The 18,297-nt window shown below is 36.9% G+C and overlaps 1 protein-coding gene across 1 annotated transcript; it reads right to left on the bottom strand.

The window, feature by feature from the left end:
- Positions 1-3,628: 3,628 nt before the first annotated feature.
- Positions 3,629-16,606, bottom strand: LOC104471731 (serine/threonine-protein kinase Nek11-like; the record flags this gene model as incomplete). Its single annotated transcript, XM_010087185.1, has 8 exons — positions 16,513-16,606; positions 15,899-16,025; positions 10,292-10,441; positions 10,130-10,208; positions 9,530-9,615; positions 6,769-6,888; positions 4,616-4,709; positions 3,629-3,767 (listed from the first exon to the last, which is right to left on the bottom strand). Coding segments are annotated over exons 1-8 (889 nt in total), but the record flags the coding sequence as incomplete, so codon positions are not given.
- Positions 16,607-18,297: the final 1,691 nt, after the last annotated feature.

The following is an 18,297-nucleotide window of genomic DNA, read 5'->3' as shown; positions in this document are numbered from 1 at the left end:
CTTAATGATTCTATTCTATTCTATTCTGTGGTCACACAATGTTCCACAAACAAACTGTTGAGAATTACACCAGATCTATTTGTGTGCGCGCACATATTTAACACACACTCACAAACTAGCAGAAACTTGCCTGTTGCTGCAGGCCCCTGGAACGTGTACACATTCTCACAAACCAGCAACAACAGAAGATGGTGACCAGGGCTGGCCAGCACTCTTCAGATCAGCGCATCGGTTGTCACAGAGGTAGAAAACAGAAAGAACTGAAGCATTGTTGCTAGGAGAGAGGTTTGAAACATAGAGATGCGTTTCCCTGAGCTACATAATCCTGAATGAGAAATTCTGCCACAAAGAAGAGCAAGGGCTGTGCCCCTCTGCAGTTCAGGTCAATATTCACATGATTAAGAAAAATAAGATAACTCCATTATTATAATTTAAGGTCACTCAGATTGGTTTGGTTTTTTGGGTTGGTTTTTTTTGTTTGTTTGTTTTTGTTTTTTTCCAGGGCAAGACAAAAAACCTCTAAGCTTCCATCAAAAAGAATCTCCATCCTTTGGTCAGCTACCGACAAGATACACATTATTAAGCTGCAAAGCTTCATTGTTAAGAAAGTCAGGGGAAGCTTTTGTCCATCCTTTCTAAGCTAGGCTGAAAAAGACTCTTGGAAAATGCCTTGTTTAAGAAATGAACCAAAGGATGCAACAGGACTTTTGTACCTGTGAAAGTCTTGTACAACTCTTTGGGCTAAGCACAAAAGGACTATGAAGTCACTAATAGAATCACCTTCTAACATGGCCATGTGTATCACAGACGTAAAGTAAAATGGGTTGTTTGAGACAAGAATCAGAAATATAACCAAAGTTAAACACCAGTTTTTTATAATTCTCCTTTCAGCATTTCAAAAAGGGAAAAAGCTTCAATTCACTTGTGGGCTTCACTGAGTGATGATGAACCTATTGTGAAATTTCTAGGAAAAATAGAGATAAAGAGGACGTAAATCAGAGCAGCATTATGGGAATCTTCTATTACTTGATGTTAGAAATCAAGTAGCTAGTTCAAAATGGTTTTTTCCAAGGAAAAAAAATATTTTTTAACCAAAATGAAATTTCTAAGAAAAATGTTTTAATTGAGGGACACAGTTCTTCCCAAAACTTCTTGTCTCCTGGTATTTTATCAGCATTTACAAAGGCAAAGCAGGAGAGAAAGAAAGGAGTTGCTAAAAGGAGCTGTTAACAAAAATGAACAGCAAGAAGGAACACTTTCATCACACTCTTTTCCCCTAATTTTCTGAGTGGTTGGTTGTTGGGTTTTTTTCTTCTGATATTCTAATTGTCATGTATACAGAAATGGGAGCTCTGGTAGGCAGTGACAATGAAGATGATGCCATGCTGCCTTTTCAAGCACAGTTTAAAGTTCAGCAAATCTAAAAATTTTCCAAGTATTCAGAAATCCTTTTAGTACCAATGGGTGAATGAAGAGAAAGAACAATACAGCAATGTAGTCAACAACAGGGAGCACTTAGTGAGTCTCCGAAGCCATTTCCTTTATGCACAAAGAGGCCGTATTATTGTAAAGGTTGCCCTATTATTTGCACAGTTTCCAGCAGGAACAGAGCAAGAGCTGTAAACTAAAGGAAAAATGACCACGAAGGTACCTTACAACATCAATTTAAAGCTACCTTAGTCCTTGAATTATTTTAAACTTTTTTGATCAGTCAAAGCATACTTTCAAATAAAAACACTGTTTTCCTGCTGTATCTGGCAGAGACTACCTGATAATTTCCCTTTCAGTCTGACCACAGCATCGGGAAGGAAAGAGTCCACGAGCTAATACAAAACCCTGGCCCTTAAGACAGTCATTTCCTTCTCCCCAAGATTCAGGTCAAGAATGCAATTTTTAAGACATAAATTGGGGATATTTTCACAAGCAGAAGTTACTGAAAGAGAAGAAAACAAACTGGAATGGTTCAGATCCAAACTTGGTGTAAGAAGTTGTGCGCATGAGTGTCTGGATGCAGCAAAGATGTAAAATACATTTAATTTGGATATAAGCAGTAATATAAGTTATACGTTGAACAAGTACAAAAACAAGTAAATGATTGCAACTAAGCAGATCTAGGAAAAAAGTATTGAGACTTTATATATGTAAATGAAATTAACTGGTGAAAGTCAATGTATTTACTAGATTGCAGGGTCACACTTTGTTCTATGGAGCAGACAAAATAGCAGAAGAACGTGTTTCAGGAAAAGCAGAGTAAGAATGCTGCACAGAGTAACAGCTTTGACATCAGCTTCAGGAATAATAAGGTATTCACAGAGAGAGCAAAGAAGAGAAACCATGTAATTTCTCTTGCCTATCCATAACTCCTTTTTCTCATGAACACTTCAGCGTCAAAGACTCTGACAAAAGCAATTCAGTTTTGTCCATGGATTGGCTCAACTTTCGCATCATAGATATAAATGCATCTAATTTGTGTTATTATCGTTTAACAGCTTAATGACCTCTAAAGGCAGAAACATCAGTTTCTATCCTTTCACGCATGTTGTTCTGTTTCTATTTAGGTATCTTTGTAAGCTTCCTCCGGTACATCTCCCACCCACATTTACTGCTTTCTCTTGGTCCTTTATTTGCAAGATTCCCTATCCTTCCCCCAGGATGTATTTCTAGCAGCTGGGTTTTCTCCTACACAGATCATCCCTCCTTGTACTGTGAAATAGCAAGCCAACCACATAGAGATAAATGAGGCTACGTTGAAAGAAAGAAAAGCCATTTGCTATTAAAAAACCCTCACCTCCACCACAAACTGATTTTGATGCCTTTGATTGAATGGCGTATACCTTCACAGACGTACATAAACTAACACTAAAAAGCACAGCTACTAGAGAAAAGTAGTTTTCAGACCTAAAAGTATACATTAATGCATACTTGCAAGACTAATCTGATTAAAAATCTTTCACCATAATAGTGCTTACACAACTGTTCTTAAATATTTAAGAGTATGACACTATTCCAGAACATTGTAGAAACAAAACATATAATTGTGCTCTTAAAAACATTTTCCTCATTAAGCACAACATTTCTAACATCTGACCCTTTTTGAAAAGATTGACTATTTCATCTATCTACAGAAAAATACATGTTATATAGTACTTCATATTCTCTAGACGGTAGCTAAGTATTTGAGGACAGGATAGATAAGCACAGTTTAAAGAACTTCCACCTGCTCCTCTCATTGTTACAGAGAAAATGTCATCGAAGTGTACCAAAGGTGCAAATGCTCCAAATTTTTGCACTGGAGGGATAATTTAGGTGCTTTTTTTACCAGCACTCATTTCATATGTGTAAAGTTAAAGCTATTTCCTTCTAACTCAGCATCTCATTTCTGGACCTGCTCACAGGCCACTCAAACTCTGGGAACACAGACCTCCTGCTACGTAACCTTGCTGTACATCAGCTGTACATACATCCACATAGATTATTTTCCTTCTCCTTCTAAATTTTTTGACTGCTTTGCAAGTCTGACTGCTTTTTATAATGCAGTTTCCCCACCACAAATGAACTACAAGGGAAAAATCAAATGTAGCTTTATTTAGAGGAAATTTTATTCCAACATAAAATTTATAATTCTTACCATGGTCTGGAAGCTCAGACACGCAGAGCTGACTTGATGTCTGATTTCCACTTGGTTCATCATGTCCTGTGGACACACGGTTGCATGTAATGACTGGCTGAGAATGAATCAGGGGGTTTGAAGTCTGCTCATCAGATTCCTTAGTCAAACAAAGCAGCATGGAGGAACAGGTACAGTTAGAGCTTTGAGCAGGATCACGGTACAGTGGTTGCCCTGATCTACACAACTGCTGGGACTTATATTACTTAAACACTAAAAAAAATCCTAACTTATTTGAAAATGATCGGTAGTGACTCAGCCATAAGCAGAGACAGATCGAACATATTTTTTTCCCCGGACACAAGGGGAAATAAACAGAAACTAGGCTGCAAGCAAAAGAAAAGGTAGGAGACAAAGCACTAACTAAAACCTCATTATTTCTGTGATACTTTCACTGACTATTTCCAAACTGACACCGTTGTCTTTACAATAAGATATAGTGCTAGAATTGAACGGGCCTATCTTCTGTTGCAGATAGTTTAAGAGCAAAGGACAGCTTACAGTGGGAATCATTCCAAGACTTCATTCTTACTAAAAAGCCCATTGAAATGTTAATGTTCTTAACCAACCAAATGAAAAGAACCCACAGCCATGCCAAATTAGAGTATTTAAAGGATTACAATTCTAAACTTACCTTGCAAACAAATGTATTTTGAACTCTGATGTCATGCAGACTGTCAGTAAGTACATTTCAGAAAGCAGATTTAGATTTAAGGGTGACTTAATAAAAGAAATTTGTGCGATTAATAGAGAGTTTGTCGAACCATATCTGAATAACTGAGCGCGCTTTCTCTCATCACAGATCCATAAGTTCAGCTAAGCAGTCCAGACTTTGATGCATTTCCAAATGATTAGTCTTAGAACAGGACTGCGCCTCTAGTGCTAAAGAAAACTGTTGTATGCTGAATGTGCATAAATGAGGCCTCTGACACAACAGCCCACACTTACATGTAGGACATTGACATTCAGCTGCTGAAAATTACGGGACCTGAATTCTTGCATTCTTTTGACATTTTCTTGATATTTTTCTTCTGCCAGCTGCCTGTAAACACAGAATACTTGTGTTTAGGATGCTATATCGGGGATCACACAAAGGGATCTTCTAGAAATAGACATGGAAAAGCAAATTCCATAATCAGACTCCCATGATGCCAAACACTCATGGGATCTACTCAAGTGAGGTTAGTTTTAGTGAACTCACAAAGAGATTTCAGGCCTTATTTCCAAGCGCTGTTACATTTTTCTTTCACAACTTGCACAATATAATTGAGAAACTGTAAATTATTAGTCCTAGTCTTTTTTGTTTCTTCCAAAGATCTTCAATACTTTGGACTTCATTCCACCATGTAGTCCAGGGACCTTTCAGCTGAAGACAGGCATGCAACACTTTTGTGCTATGAACTGGGGGAGGGTTGGTAACTGTGTGTCTCTGGATGGGACGACTTAAACCAGGTGCTACATTAAGCAGCTCTTCCAGTTTCCATGGCTGTGTTCCCTTCCCATTCATTTCTCGATTTGCACTGCTGAAAGCAGATCTCCAGTCTGAGCAGGTACTGGTTTTGCACTGTTTCAAAGACTTTCAACGAGAGTGACCTGGCAATAACCCAGAGCTGAATATAGATCCATTTTAAAGATTCTTGACTGAGAACAAGATTTGAAAATTAATATGTTGCCTTTATATTATAAAATAAATATATTTAATTTTGTTGCTCGGGAAAAAACCTCAAAAATCTAAATAGAAAACACTAAAGTGCAAGAAAGTAAAGAAAATGAAAAGCAAACTAGAACTATCCTGCAATTAGTATTATATCCTACTCTTTATTAATTTTTAAAAAGTGAAAGAGACAGACTTCCTATTTATAAATTTCATATAAGTACAAAAATTGGCCTACCGTATCACTGAAAACACCATGCAGAAGAGGTGTTAAATTTATACAGTGGTTTCCATTCAAGGGGATTTTTTAAAAATGAGAATAAATTTACATACTATCTTCAGTATCACATGCAACGGCAAGCATCAGACAGGCATATACACTGATCAGATATCTTTTCCAAAAGGAGATGAAGGCCTTTGGTATTTTGTTTGTAGCCTTTGGGCATGGCCATCACAAGCTGGGATGTGATTTTACCGAGCACTTTCACTCAACTGCTGTTGATTTGCTGGTATATATAGCTGCAGAGTTTCTGAGGTCACAAATTCAGACTTCATATCACCTCACAATATTTTCCCATTTCTAGGACATCACTACCTTACTGAATTCCTAACTTGCTTTGTCATCACAGGGCTAAGATGTCAATTCTCATGATCAGAAATAATTATTCCCTCTATTGCCCTGTATAAGTAACTGAGTAAACGTTTGTTAATTTACATTGCACTTCACAAAATGCTTTTGAAGAAAACATTAAAAATGTATTGAAAATGAATGTGGTGCTTTTTCGATTTTCATTCATACCAAATAAAACATTAAATATTTTTAACTGGGAAAACTCAGGTGTGTCATCAAAACAGTATATTTTTCTTTTTATTTAAAAAAGGAACCCATGCACAGACACATAGCCTTCCAGCTGTTTCTCATATTCCACTTGGAAATGGTATTTATTCTCCTTCAGATTCCCCCATTATTATGTCTCACTCAATAAAAAAACATAAATCATACAGCCTTTATAACATGTCCATTACCCCTGTCTGATCATTTGAGAAGGCTGTCTTCAGAGCTATTAACTTCTACTGGCAAATCTCTCAGGACAAAACAATTGACAAAAGCTGGATTGTAACTAAATCTGCAATTCCTCCAACTGTGCAATCCTTAAAACGTCAAGTCATTAAAAAAAAAATCTCCTGTTGTAACACATCTGAAAATCTCCCATATTTAACCAGAAACACAGCACTCAAAGTACCAGTTTTGGGCTAATGTTCTGACTTTTTTTTCTACATAAATAATTACTACGATTTAACTAATCCAAAATCCCCATTCACTTTCAGTAGCTGAAGACTCTTTCTATTTTTATTTTTATCTTGACAGTTCTAACTCTCTCATTAGACTGTTGGATGGGGAAAACTGCACGGTTAGGGCACGGTGCTAATGTTATGCTCCACTTACTTCAACTTCTTTGCTTTCTCATCTGCAGCATTTAACTTCCTCAGCCTCATCCGTTCCCGTGGTGTCATTTTCTGTACTTCAGACAATTCCTGTAGAGTTTGTAGATGAACTTTCCTCTGCCTGAAATTGAATGCATGCAAACCCATGGTCATATAAAAATGTAAATATCAGTATTTTGATTTGATATTGAAACACAGTGACACTTCAAATGGAATAATTAGAAAGTCACAGGTACTTTAACAGCCTAAATACACTTTAGTTTGGAAAGAAATGCCTCTTTTAAATGGAAATATTTAAATTTAGACTTAGACTATGAAGAATGTGAATAGAAAAAGGTAAACTCAGCTCCTTAAAAGAATAAATGTTGAAGCACAGTGAAATATTTACCGTGTCAGGCTTCATTATTGAGCATATTCCAAGTACACAGGCAGTCTTTAAATGAGAACCACAGAAAAAAGCAGTATCACCCACACAGTTTACATTGATTGTTACAAGCTGCCTGGAATAACAGAGAATATTCATGTGTCTTTAATAACAGATATAATTATCGTGTTGTCCTCTTGAATTTCTGGTCCTAATCAATAGTAACAATTCACCAGTGAAATGGTCTCCATCTCTGAAAGCTGGGCATGAATTATTGACAGATGCACCTCAGCTGTATTTATCAACACAGGAGAGCAATATTAGTCCTATATTAGAAAAAGGATATTAATCTCAGATTTTTATCTCACATTCTACAGTAACTGCGAAAATTAAACCATAGTTTGCAATGCCTTGGCAGTCATATTTCACGTCACATTTTTCTATTGTTTGTGAGATCAAGTATTCATTTCAAATTACTATTTTTGCCTTTATGAGATAAATTACTTCTAATCATCTAAGAGCCTAGTTTTGTAACCATACAAATTGCAACACTCCTGGACTGTAATTTTGAAACCAGGATTTTAATAAATGAGAAAATAAGTTTTCATTATGCTTTTCAAATGTTGACTGTAGAGGGAAATAATGTAAAGATATGAATATTAGTGTAAAATATGAATTACTAAGGACAAAGACAAGAAGAGTTCAATTATTCATAAGAATGGAACTAACTCTTCAAATATGAATAATGTAAACATACTTCTTGTCCCCTGTAAAAAACTCTGATTTAAATTACAAGAACCTCTTGAGAAAAAAACCCCATTTTTCATCCAAGTCGAAACTGACCTTGCACAGTTTTATGCTTATTTAAATATTTAAAAATTATAACCTGCATAGGACTGGAATAAAGTAAGCCATTAGAGACCTTTACTAGAAGAAACTAGACTCAACTACACATGGCAAAAATAATTCCTGATGAAAAAGAAATCATAAAGTAGCAATGACTGGGGAGGACACCATAATAAGCATCTCCTTGACACTGACTCAGATTAGAGTATTGCTGTATAACAGCAGATGTGGGAAAATCACTATGTTTAAATTATTTCTCCTCCACTTTTCTGCTCTCTACCATTTTTTCAGGTATCTTTATTTCGTTTTACCTACCTCTTTAGATCTGGAAAATTGTTTGGCATTTTGCTTACCAGTAGCAATAAAGACAGCTAACATTCTCATAAATACAATAAAAGTTATAACAAGATTATAACTTCATGCATATTCCAAACATTTACCCAAAAAGAATCAGACTGCAGCACATTTGAAGATAATTTATAGCGAAGCTTCTCCTAGGACTTTTTTCTCAAATTGATGTCCTGAATTGTAAAACTTCAAGGTAAATTTCCATGCTCAATCCTAAAAAAGTTGCTATCCATTGCTCCACAATTTTTAGGAGCTCTAAAACTCTACATGGAAGCAGCTGACTTTCTGTTTTCTTTAACAAAAGTATAAGAGCATGAGGTTTGTAGTTAGAACTTGCTTTTTCTCTTAGAGACTACAGACTTGCTCTTGAACAAGAATAGTTACAGACGCTGGGATACGCATCCATGTCCTCCCCATATCCTACCTCTGTCAACATATGATTCCATTTGGAAAGTGATGAGACTCAATATATTCAAACTAATGTAAATGAATCAGGTATGGAACATAGTATGTGCTACAAATAATAGAAAGCGGTTTTATCCGTCTGTTGTAGAAGCATGGGGATATGTGAAGTCTGGGTATATATTTTGCAGGTAAAAATACTGCTTCCTTAAAGCATCTACAATCTTTTGGTACATACAGGTAACCTGAAATCTTCTACCCACAAAAAAAAAGGAGTGGAATAAAAGTTTCTTGAAGATTCTCATGCTTCATGTTTCAGTAAGCATTAAATACTCAATATAATTCAGATAGAGTTGGCATAATATTTGGGCAAGATTTCAGTGCCCCAAAACTATTTAACTTGTATCTCTAAGGAACATCTCTGCAGTTAACTATATTTAATCTGAAGAGGCAGGAATCCACTCAGATCATGACATAACTAAAATGATGATCTAAACCTTCAAAATGTAAAGACAAAGGTCATAATTTACATACCAGTTGGTACTAAATTAACATAGGCATACACTATGTATGCGTAGACAATTTACACAGTTAAGATAATAAAAATATTTGATCTGTGAATTCTTTTTTCCCCCCTAGATTATGCATCTCACTAATGTGGTTGCTCTTCTGTATTTCTGGGAAACGGGTCCCTCTAAATACAAAGCACTAGAAGATAAACACAAGTTTTTACAACATGATATGATTTGGCAACACTGTAATTTCATATACTGCTGCCCATAAAACGCGTAAAAATACTTACACAGCATCAAAAATGGGAGCAGCTTCTTTCTGCCAATTAAGCGCCTTGTCTTTCACAGTCGTGTTTGCGAACTTGTACTGTATATTCTGCAGGGTAAGAAAATAGAATTGAGATCAACACTTCAGGCTAAAGTGATCCCGACTCTTCGGCTATGCCCCAATACAGTCCAAGGAAAGAACTGACAGCAGTTTCCTTTCCCACCTTCTTAGAAATCCAAACAATATATACACTGAAGCAGGGACCAAAAGAGCGAGACACACTGGTTTTCATTAAAACTATGGCTAATCAGAACAGTTTAGAGATTATATATACCTAGGCCCGAATGATCTGTACTTGTTACACACAAATGCTCCTTCTCCTTATTGCTCGTAACATTTAAAAGGGGATACATTCAGCATGTCAAGTCACAATGGCTTCATTTTTCTCTGCCTGGCTGCCTCAGTCATATTGGTAATTTCGCTCTGAAAATCCCTGGGATTAATGTTCCCATGAACTGCTATCTAATTATTTCTCCTCAGCATGTTTTCTCTGCCTCCATTGTGCTTTTGTAAAATACGTGCTCAAGCGGTAAGTGTACAGCTATCGCTTTTTCTTATATACCTTTAGTTGTTCATCAATATATGGGAGTTCTAGAATCTCTGCTGCTGCTGGTCTCAATGAAGGATTCTTATTTAACATGCTGAAACATTAAAAAAATAAAAGTAATAATTAAGTGATTGTCCAAATTAACTAAAAAACCTGCTAAACAATAAAATAACATACCTGCACAGCACAGCATTCAGTTTGCTTGGATATCTATCAGGAAGAGAAGGTGTATCACCTTCTACAATTTTTAACACAACAGATAAAAAATTGTGTCCAGTAAACGCATGGTTCATACAGCACATCTCATATAAAATGCATCCCAGAGACCTTGAAGAATAAAATAACAGGAATAATATAAACAGGATTTTTGAAAGTAGCATGCATAGTGACATTACAGTAAGTAAAAATCACAATTGTATGCCATTTTCTCCTGGGAATAGGATATTTCATTATCATGCTATCCTTTTCATTTGAAATATTTTTATTCAGATCACAAATTATTAACTTTAAAAACAGGATAAATAATCATTCTATTTTCATAAGTGCAGACACAAACTTAAATTCTGTACATAAATGCACATATTCATGTATATATGTAAAAATAAAGTAAAACTCTATTATATGAACGACCTTAAGTGCTTACTCATTCAATTAAGAATGAAGATTTTTATTTAGCGACTGAGAAAATATTTCAGTAGTGTTTGGACATAGGTTTGTTTAAATTGTTTTTGAAAATTAATTTCTGACAACAAACTGAGGCTACAATTCAAATTCAAATTAAATAATGTGAAGTTTCAAATAACAGAAATGTCTTCTGGTATGTTTTCACTCATTTGGCCACATACTCAAAACAGATTATGAAATCTGTTGGTACTCAACAAAATATCAAATTTTAGATGGGAGCATCATTTTGAAACATCTAAGACTAAATTACTTCAAAATTTTATTTGAAGAAGAAAAGAAAAAATCTGAACATGTAGATCTGGAGACCTACCTAAGAACCAGCATCAGTTTTAAATCATTAAAAACCAGAAGGAATGATTACAAACAAATTTAAATGGGCCTCTGGTTTACCATCACCTTCTTTACCAGGCTCTTACTCACCAGTCCTAATGGATATCATCAAAGATCACCAAGTTGAACATTTTAACATAAACACTCTTGTAATAATTTACATAGTGACTATTCATAAGTTTGCACTTCAACTGGGTTTGGTCTGACAAATGTTTTTTGAAAAATAGGGGAGTCGTGCTTTCCAGGCTTTGAAGGATGCTCAGCGCTACCTCTGGTTTGCAGTCAGGAGAACTGAGGCACTGATGAGTGACTTGATCAAGGTCACAGAAAATGCTGGCAAGGGCCAGCTACAGGACCACACTCATCTAAGTAACACAATTAAATATCAGAGCAACTTTGCTCTTAGCATAGTATTCAACTGTGGTATTTATAACTTACAGAAGTAGTATCAAAATAAAGCATAGTGATAATAAGTGAAGTATGTACAGGTGAATGGCTTTGATGAAAAAGTCATAAACTACCTTTGAAAGCGAATAACGAATAAAATCGCAATTATTATTTTTGGTTAAAGAAGATGAATCGATTCAGTATGTCTGGCAACAAAAGAACAAGAGCAAGTAATCTTAAAGCTGAAAGCCAGGCTCTACATACAATGTCAATAAGGAAGAGGAGAGAGAATAGGGGGCTCTCTCACCGGTACTTTTACAAGCAGTATGTGAAAATAATTAGCAGAATATTTTTGCTAACTGCATAAAGACCAGCTACTGAGGTACATAAATGATTGCTTAGTTTTTGCAGATTGAACCATCAACCAGCTTTCAAACTGCCAAAATCAGTAAACTGTAACACACAGATGATGATCTATAGTTATGATGTATGTACAAATTCTGAAACAAGATCATTACTACATGAGAAAACACTTAAAAACAATAAGGACAACAAAAAACCCCCTGCACACATGGCATCTGAAAGCGTCAAACAAAAATGGAAACCAGCCAGAAGGAAGAAAGCAGGAAGGAAAATCCCAAACCTGACAGACTGTACTGTAACTGCTTTTTTGCAGAACCAATCTGTTTTGGAGGCTGCTTGATTCTGGCAGCTAGAAATTGCCTAATGAGCCATTAGGAGCACAGGATTTGTCACATCAGGGAATCCCATTTATTCATCTAGTTTAATACTGTGACTACACCTGGGGCTTTAGAGGAAGATAAAAAGAACGCCCAGGGCATTCTGCTACAGCCAGGGCCACGAACAGGCTACCCAGGGAAAACCCCATCTGTCCCATGAAAGAAAAAATGATGGAAAAAAATAAAAGAAAAATGAGGGGAAAAAAATTAAAGTTTTTACTGCAGGATACAATTCCTTGAAATTAAATAAATACCTCCTAAAATGAGAACTGCTGCCCTAGGTCCCAGAGCAAGGCTGTTTCTTCCCAGGACAGCTGCTGAGCTGCGATTGCCCGAGGGAGTTACCACCAAGCTTTTGCCTCGAGACTGCATTTCTCAGTTGTTTTTCTACAGTCCTACTCTAAGCATCTTGTAAGGAACATATTCAACAAGAGAAACGGCTTCCTGATTCCCATAAGCAATCTGCACATGACCCAAACATATAATTTCATTACTGTTATAATCTCAACTTGTATAACTGCCAGTGTTATAAAATTCTAAAATGGTCATTAAACTATCCAGCCAGATCATTTGGTTTGACAGCTCCCTGTGTTGGTGAATAGGCTTGACAAAAGTCCTAAACAGCACTTCATTTCAGCAAAATTGATGGATGACCATTTAACATCAAAGCCACTTATGTTCAATCGCATCATAAAATGGAGTGTCGGGGCAGCCTTCAGTGTATTCTCTACAATATCGACTGACAGACCTCGAACTTCTTCTCAGGAGAAACTGCCCTGGGGTTTTTGGTGCTTCTTGTTTACTTTGTTGTCCTTTTAACATCTTCTGATCTTTTGTATGTTATAGTCCTTCAAAGGCTGCAAGATCCAAGTTAGCTTTTAAATTAAACTCCAAAAGCCAGACAATCTAAATGCATATATCCCTTTGTGGCTTGTATCTCTCAGTCTGACGGTACCAGAAATCTGAAGAATCTGCGGACTCCAGAGTCTATAAGGAATATATATATGCACGCATGTACCATCACAACTCTCTCAGCCACTGCTTTTCAGTTCTTCACTGCTTTTATTGCTACTTTTGGTAACTATTCTCCATTAAATTTGGCAGTAAAAAATAAAAAAAAATCTATTCTTGGATTGTTAATATTAAAGAAAAAGATAAACTGGGGGGAAAGCACGGACAAGCAAACACAATTAGAATGAAGTCCAGCCCTGAAATTTTAACTGAGGACAGACATAAATGCTGCAGCTTCTCTAGACTAACTGCAGAACTTCTTCTGAACATAAAATCTGGAAAACATGAGGCTTTTTTTCCCACCTATTGACCTTGGGTTATAAAGGATAATAATTCTTGCCCCAGCTGCTGCACTGTGAATATTCTAGTCAGTTTTGAAGAGCCAGCTGCAGAACATTTCAGTGAACCTGAAAAGCACAATGTCTCTTTAGACCACATCATTAACACAGTGTAAATTAAGGTCTTCCCAATGAACAATGATTAACTGAACTGAACAGTGAGAGGACCATGATAACTTAGTGAGAGAGCAATAACTGCCTTTTGTAGAAGATATTTTACATTTTCTTATATTTAACACGGGAACACTTGTAATTCTGAATTTTTGTGTGGAATATTTTTCATTCTGCTAGAGATCAGAAGGATGAGTCTGAAGAGAGAACATCACTTCAAGTACACATAAAAGACTTGGGCAGTTTCTTCATGAGCAACTGAACTTCTTGCAAAGCGGCACAAGGGTTTCGCCTCCCCTGGAGCCTCCAGGGTGGGCTCCCCTGGGTGCTCAGGGACCTCTCGTCTTTTGGCCCCTGTTAAATGGGGCAAACACAAAAAAACCCCAAGCAGAATCATTATTAAAAGATTAAATGAAGAGATTAAATGACAGAAGCATCAATCAAGCATATGAGTCACGGTAGTTGACAAGTCCTGATCAGGAGAGAGTTTCTTGGCTCAGAAAGAAAAGGGTTTTGTGGGCTGGGGGTCCAGTGAGTCAGGGCACACCTCCTCCTTAGTGCCCCTGCAGCGCGGGCCAAGAAGCTCCCACCGAAGGCAGTCCCACCATCAGATAAGTGCTCTTGGTACTGCTTTGGAAAGATTACAAAATGCATAAAGTACGGCAGAAAGCTAATAGCTAGTCAGTTGCGGGAGGGGGCTGCTTTTTTCTGCTGTTTTGTAAATTTTAAAAGGGTGATCAACACATCATCTATAAAAATATTGGACCAAACTCCGCTGTAATTTACTCTGTACAAGCTCAATGAGTTATATGGATTGACACTTGTAACCACAAAGAGAATTTAAATATGTATTTTACATTCCATTTCAACTGCAATAAAAGAAATTCTTCTTTATGGTGAAAGAGCACAAAAGGCAGGGTTTCCCTGGCTAGTCACTTGTTTTGACTTCTTTTGAAATCTTCTCTCAATATATTTTTATTGACTGCATGTATTAACTGATATTTGTTTTGATACAGATGAACAAGAGAGAATCTGACATCAAATCCATCTCAGTTCAGCTACACGGACTGTGAGATGAGATTCCTGATACATCTGTTGACTGGACTGAACATGTTAACTGTGAAAAATGGTTCCTACCAGCTGAAAGTACAGATGACTGTTCTCAACTTTTAGAATTATATCCTGCAGTCACAAGTATATTTTGAGAAGGCAGAACTGGGCAGAAGGTAGAATAAATTATCAAGTAAACAAACTACATTCCAGTGAGCAAATCTTTTACAAAGAGTATTTCCTGATTTGAAATATTCATAAAAAAAGGAACCTTCAGATATGCATGCTTACAGAAAAAACCACCTCTTCAGAGAAGAAACAAAGCCCATTTTATATAAAAATACTATGACAAAATTCAAAAACACAATAATTTTAACCATCATCTTAAAACACAAGATGTTTTAGGACACACATAGGAACAACCCAGACATTTTCCCCATTCCAAAAACCACTCTTCATCTTAGCTTGCAAGAATACCTGCACACCTAAAGGTTTTCTAAAGCTTTTCAGCATCACCTCAGAAGTCCTGATCTCAAGAATTTGTACCATCTAAGTGCAGAACTGGCACCTTCCTTTCTGCCTTTGAGCCTCTTCACAATCAGAGTGCCTTTTTGCTTCTGTCCTAACACTCCAGTTACTCTTATTTTCAGGTCCCCTTCCAAGTACCTTCTTCCTTTTCACATTTCCCAATGTGTTTCAGTTCAGTTCCTAAGAAGGTCCTTCTGCTTCCCTCTCAGACAGGAATTACTCTTTCTTTGTGCACTTGGAAGTTTCACAGAAAGTTGCTTCTTTGCATTGATCTAACTATCAGAAAGAAAAAGATTGCCCCCTTCCTAGCAAAACCTGAACTTCGTCTACCACCATCCTGTGTCACGGCAGAGACTGGACCTGAATCTTACTCTCCTTCGAAGTCCCAGATAACTCAGAATAACAGCAAACTACATGCTTCTACAACGAGCAAACTTATAAATTGAAACATAGGATACAAATCTCCTGGAATAGTTTTAGTGGAGTAGTGTGAGCAGCCTACTGAAAGTGCCATTTAAAAAAAAAAAAGTAGCTCCTAAACAACATCAAATGCTGACCTAGAAAATAAATGCCTAATCCAACCAAAATAGCATGCTGACACTCACCAAATGTCAGATTTTGTGTTATATCCCTGGTGCTTCAGTGCTTCTGGACTCATGTAGTATGGTGTCCCAGTAAATGTAGTTGCCAGATCACATGAACCCATCAAAAGACAAGAAACTCCAAAGTCTCCTAAAAGTAACAGCAGTAACAATAACCTATTAATATAAATCTATATCTATTCATATAAACTTTGTGTTTATTGTTGGATGTGATGCAATGACAGTACACTCAAAAAACCTGCCATTATTTTAAAATACTGAAAAAATAATTTTCTGTAATTCTTCAAAATAAAAACACCACAAAATTACAGAAGTACAGAATGATGTAGGTCTGAAGAGGCCTCACAAGGTCATCTGATTCAAACCCATGGCTCAAAGTAAGGCCAACTTCAAAGTGACATGAGGCTGCTCAGGTCCATGTCCAGCCAAGCTTGGAGCACGTCAAGGCTGGAGATTTCACTGCCTCTCCAGGCCCCTGTTCCTGAGCCTGACTGTCAAATAAACATTTGACCACAAATCAAAATGCTATATTATATTTAAATCTCCTTATTAACAAAATGTCTGCTGGACTGTTCTATCTTACTAAAATATATCTTTAAAAAGTATGGAAATCTCACCAATTTTGAGCAGATTATTTTTCAAAAATATATTCTTGGCTTTCAAATCTCTGTGAAGTATCCGCCTGGAATACAAAAGGAAATTCAACCTCATCCAACTTGAAGCATTCACAGTCACATATCAAGTATCTCAAGTATTTAACTTCATTCCTTGTTAGGAAGGCCAGCCCACCACTCCTAGTCTAAGCCTGGAAGTGGCAATGCACAGATGATGGCATTAAGGAGCTTCATCTAAACACAGAGCTGCATTCAGAGACACCCAAGTGCAGGAACTTGACTTCACTGAGTCAGATTTTTCTTGCATCATGTTGGTGAGCATTGGTGGGTTTTAATCTCTTATTTTATTATTACTGTTACTTTGTAGAAATAAAATCACAGACACTTTGAACTTAAAAGTTTCCTGGATATCTGTGATTTGAATAACAGGTATCTTGAAGTATAAAAATTCTCCAGAAAGCTTCCAGTAGCATAGTATTTGAAAAGGAGATGAAGAGATGGTGCTCGGGTCATATTAGTTTGAATTAGAACATAATGCTAATATTAGCTTGCAACATATTGATGCAAATGTTACACACATTATTTGCATTACCAATAATTATATTATGATGCTTTTGTATATTAATACAAGTAAAAAATACTTGGGGTCATTCTTTGTAACTTCACATGATGATGCCTCTTGATGCAAGCCACCTTAGCCTGCCAGGATACATCAGAAGAGAAACAAGTTACAAGCTGAAATCCTCAACTGAAACAATTACTTTAGTTATAGTAAGAAATAAATATTAACCCTGCACTACAAATCCAGTTTAAGAAAGAGTGTGACTTTTTGAATTAAATGGGCTCCAGCAGAACTTAACCTAACTTGACAGGCAGTGAAGTGGTTATTGATATTTTGGGTAGAAATTAACACTTAAGGAGAGTTTAAAATGTGTGCTATAAATATACCTGTACCTATGTTCTATAGAGTACCTGCTTGCTGTCTCATAGTCGTAAAAAAAGCAACATGAAACACTGAGCAGTGGGCAGCCTCCTTGAATAAAGCTTCCTCTGCAACATACCAGCCAGTGAAGATGATTGAAGGTGAAGCAGTTTACTGCTGTGAAATATTCAGCAATTAATTTCTGCTTCCTCTATCTGAAGAACTATTTAGAGAAATAAGAGGTTCTGGGTAAGTCTGAATCCTGTACTAGGGAAGACAGCTCGAAATCCAGATAAAGTACATGGCCAAAGCCTGCTACCTGGGAGATGGAAAGCAACAGCTTTGTCTGTGTAAACAGTAACCATATAAAAATCTCTGTGTTGGCATATTGTTCATAAAGATCAGCAAAGTGATGGATAATGTAATGGTCAGCTTTATTCAAACTGAGGTTAAATGAATCAACGGCCTCATTGCCTGATTGCTGTGGGATCAATTTAGTGCACAGATGTGCAATGGGCTACAAGCATGCCAGAGAGACTAGATAATGGTTTCATGCTGTCGCCAGCTAGATAAGACCACCGAACTATGTTTCCTCTCGTTTACTTCTCTCTCGTTATATCAATGACAGATGAGGATATTTCATTCTAGATAATGGGACGCAAACCTGTACCTAGCACTCAGTCGCCGAGATCAGCTGCTTCGGAGCCGACCCAGCTCCGCCAGACCGACTGATCGCGAGGTACAGGTGGGTTTTCGGGAGATTCCTTCGACAGGAAAACCCCGAGGCAGCGGAATATCCCGACTCCCGCCGACAGCTCTCCCAACGGGAGTTGCCGCGGCAACCGCGGTCACCACCCCTCCCCCAG

This window comes from Pterocles gutturalis, unplaced genomic scaffold (assembly GCF_000699245.1).
Source record: "Pterocles gutturalis isolate BGI_N339 unplaced genomic scaffold, ASM69924v1 scaffold50316, whole genome shotgun sequence".
NCBI classification, from domain to species: domain Eukaryota; kingdom Metazoa; phylum Chordata; class Aves; order Pterocliformes; family Pteroclidae; genus Pterocles; species Pterocles gutturalis.
Note: the sequence above shows the minus strand (reverse complement) of the source record. Positions and strands in the feature narration are given on the sequence as shown.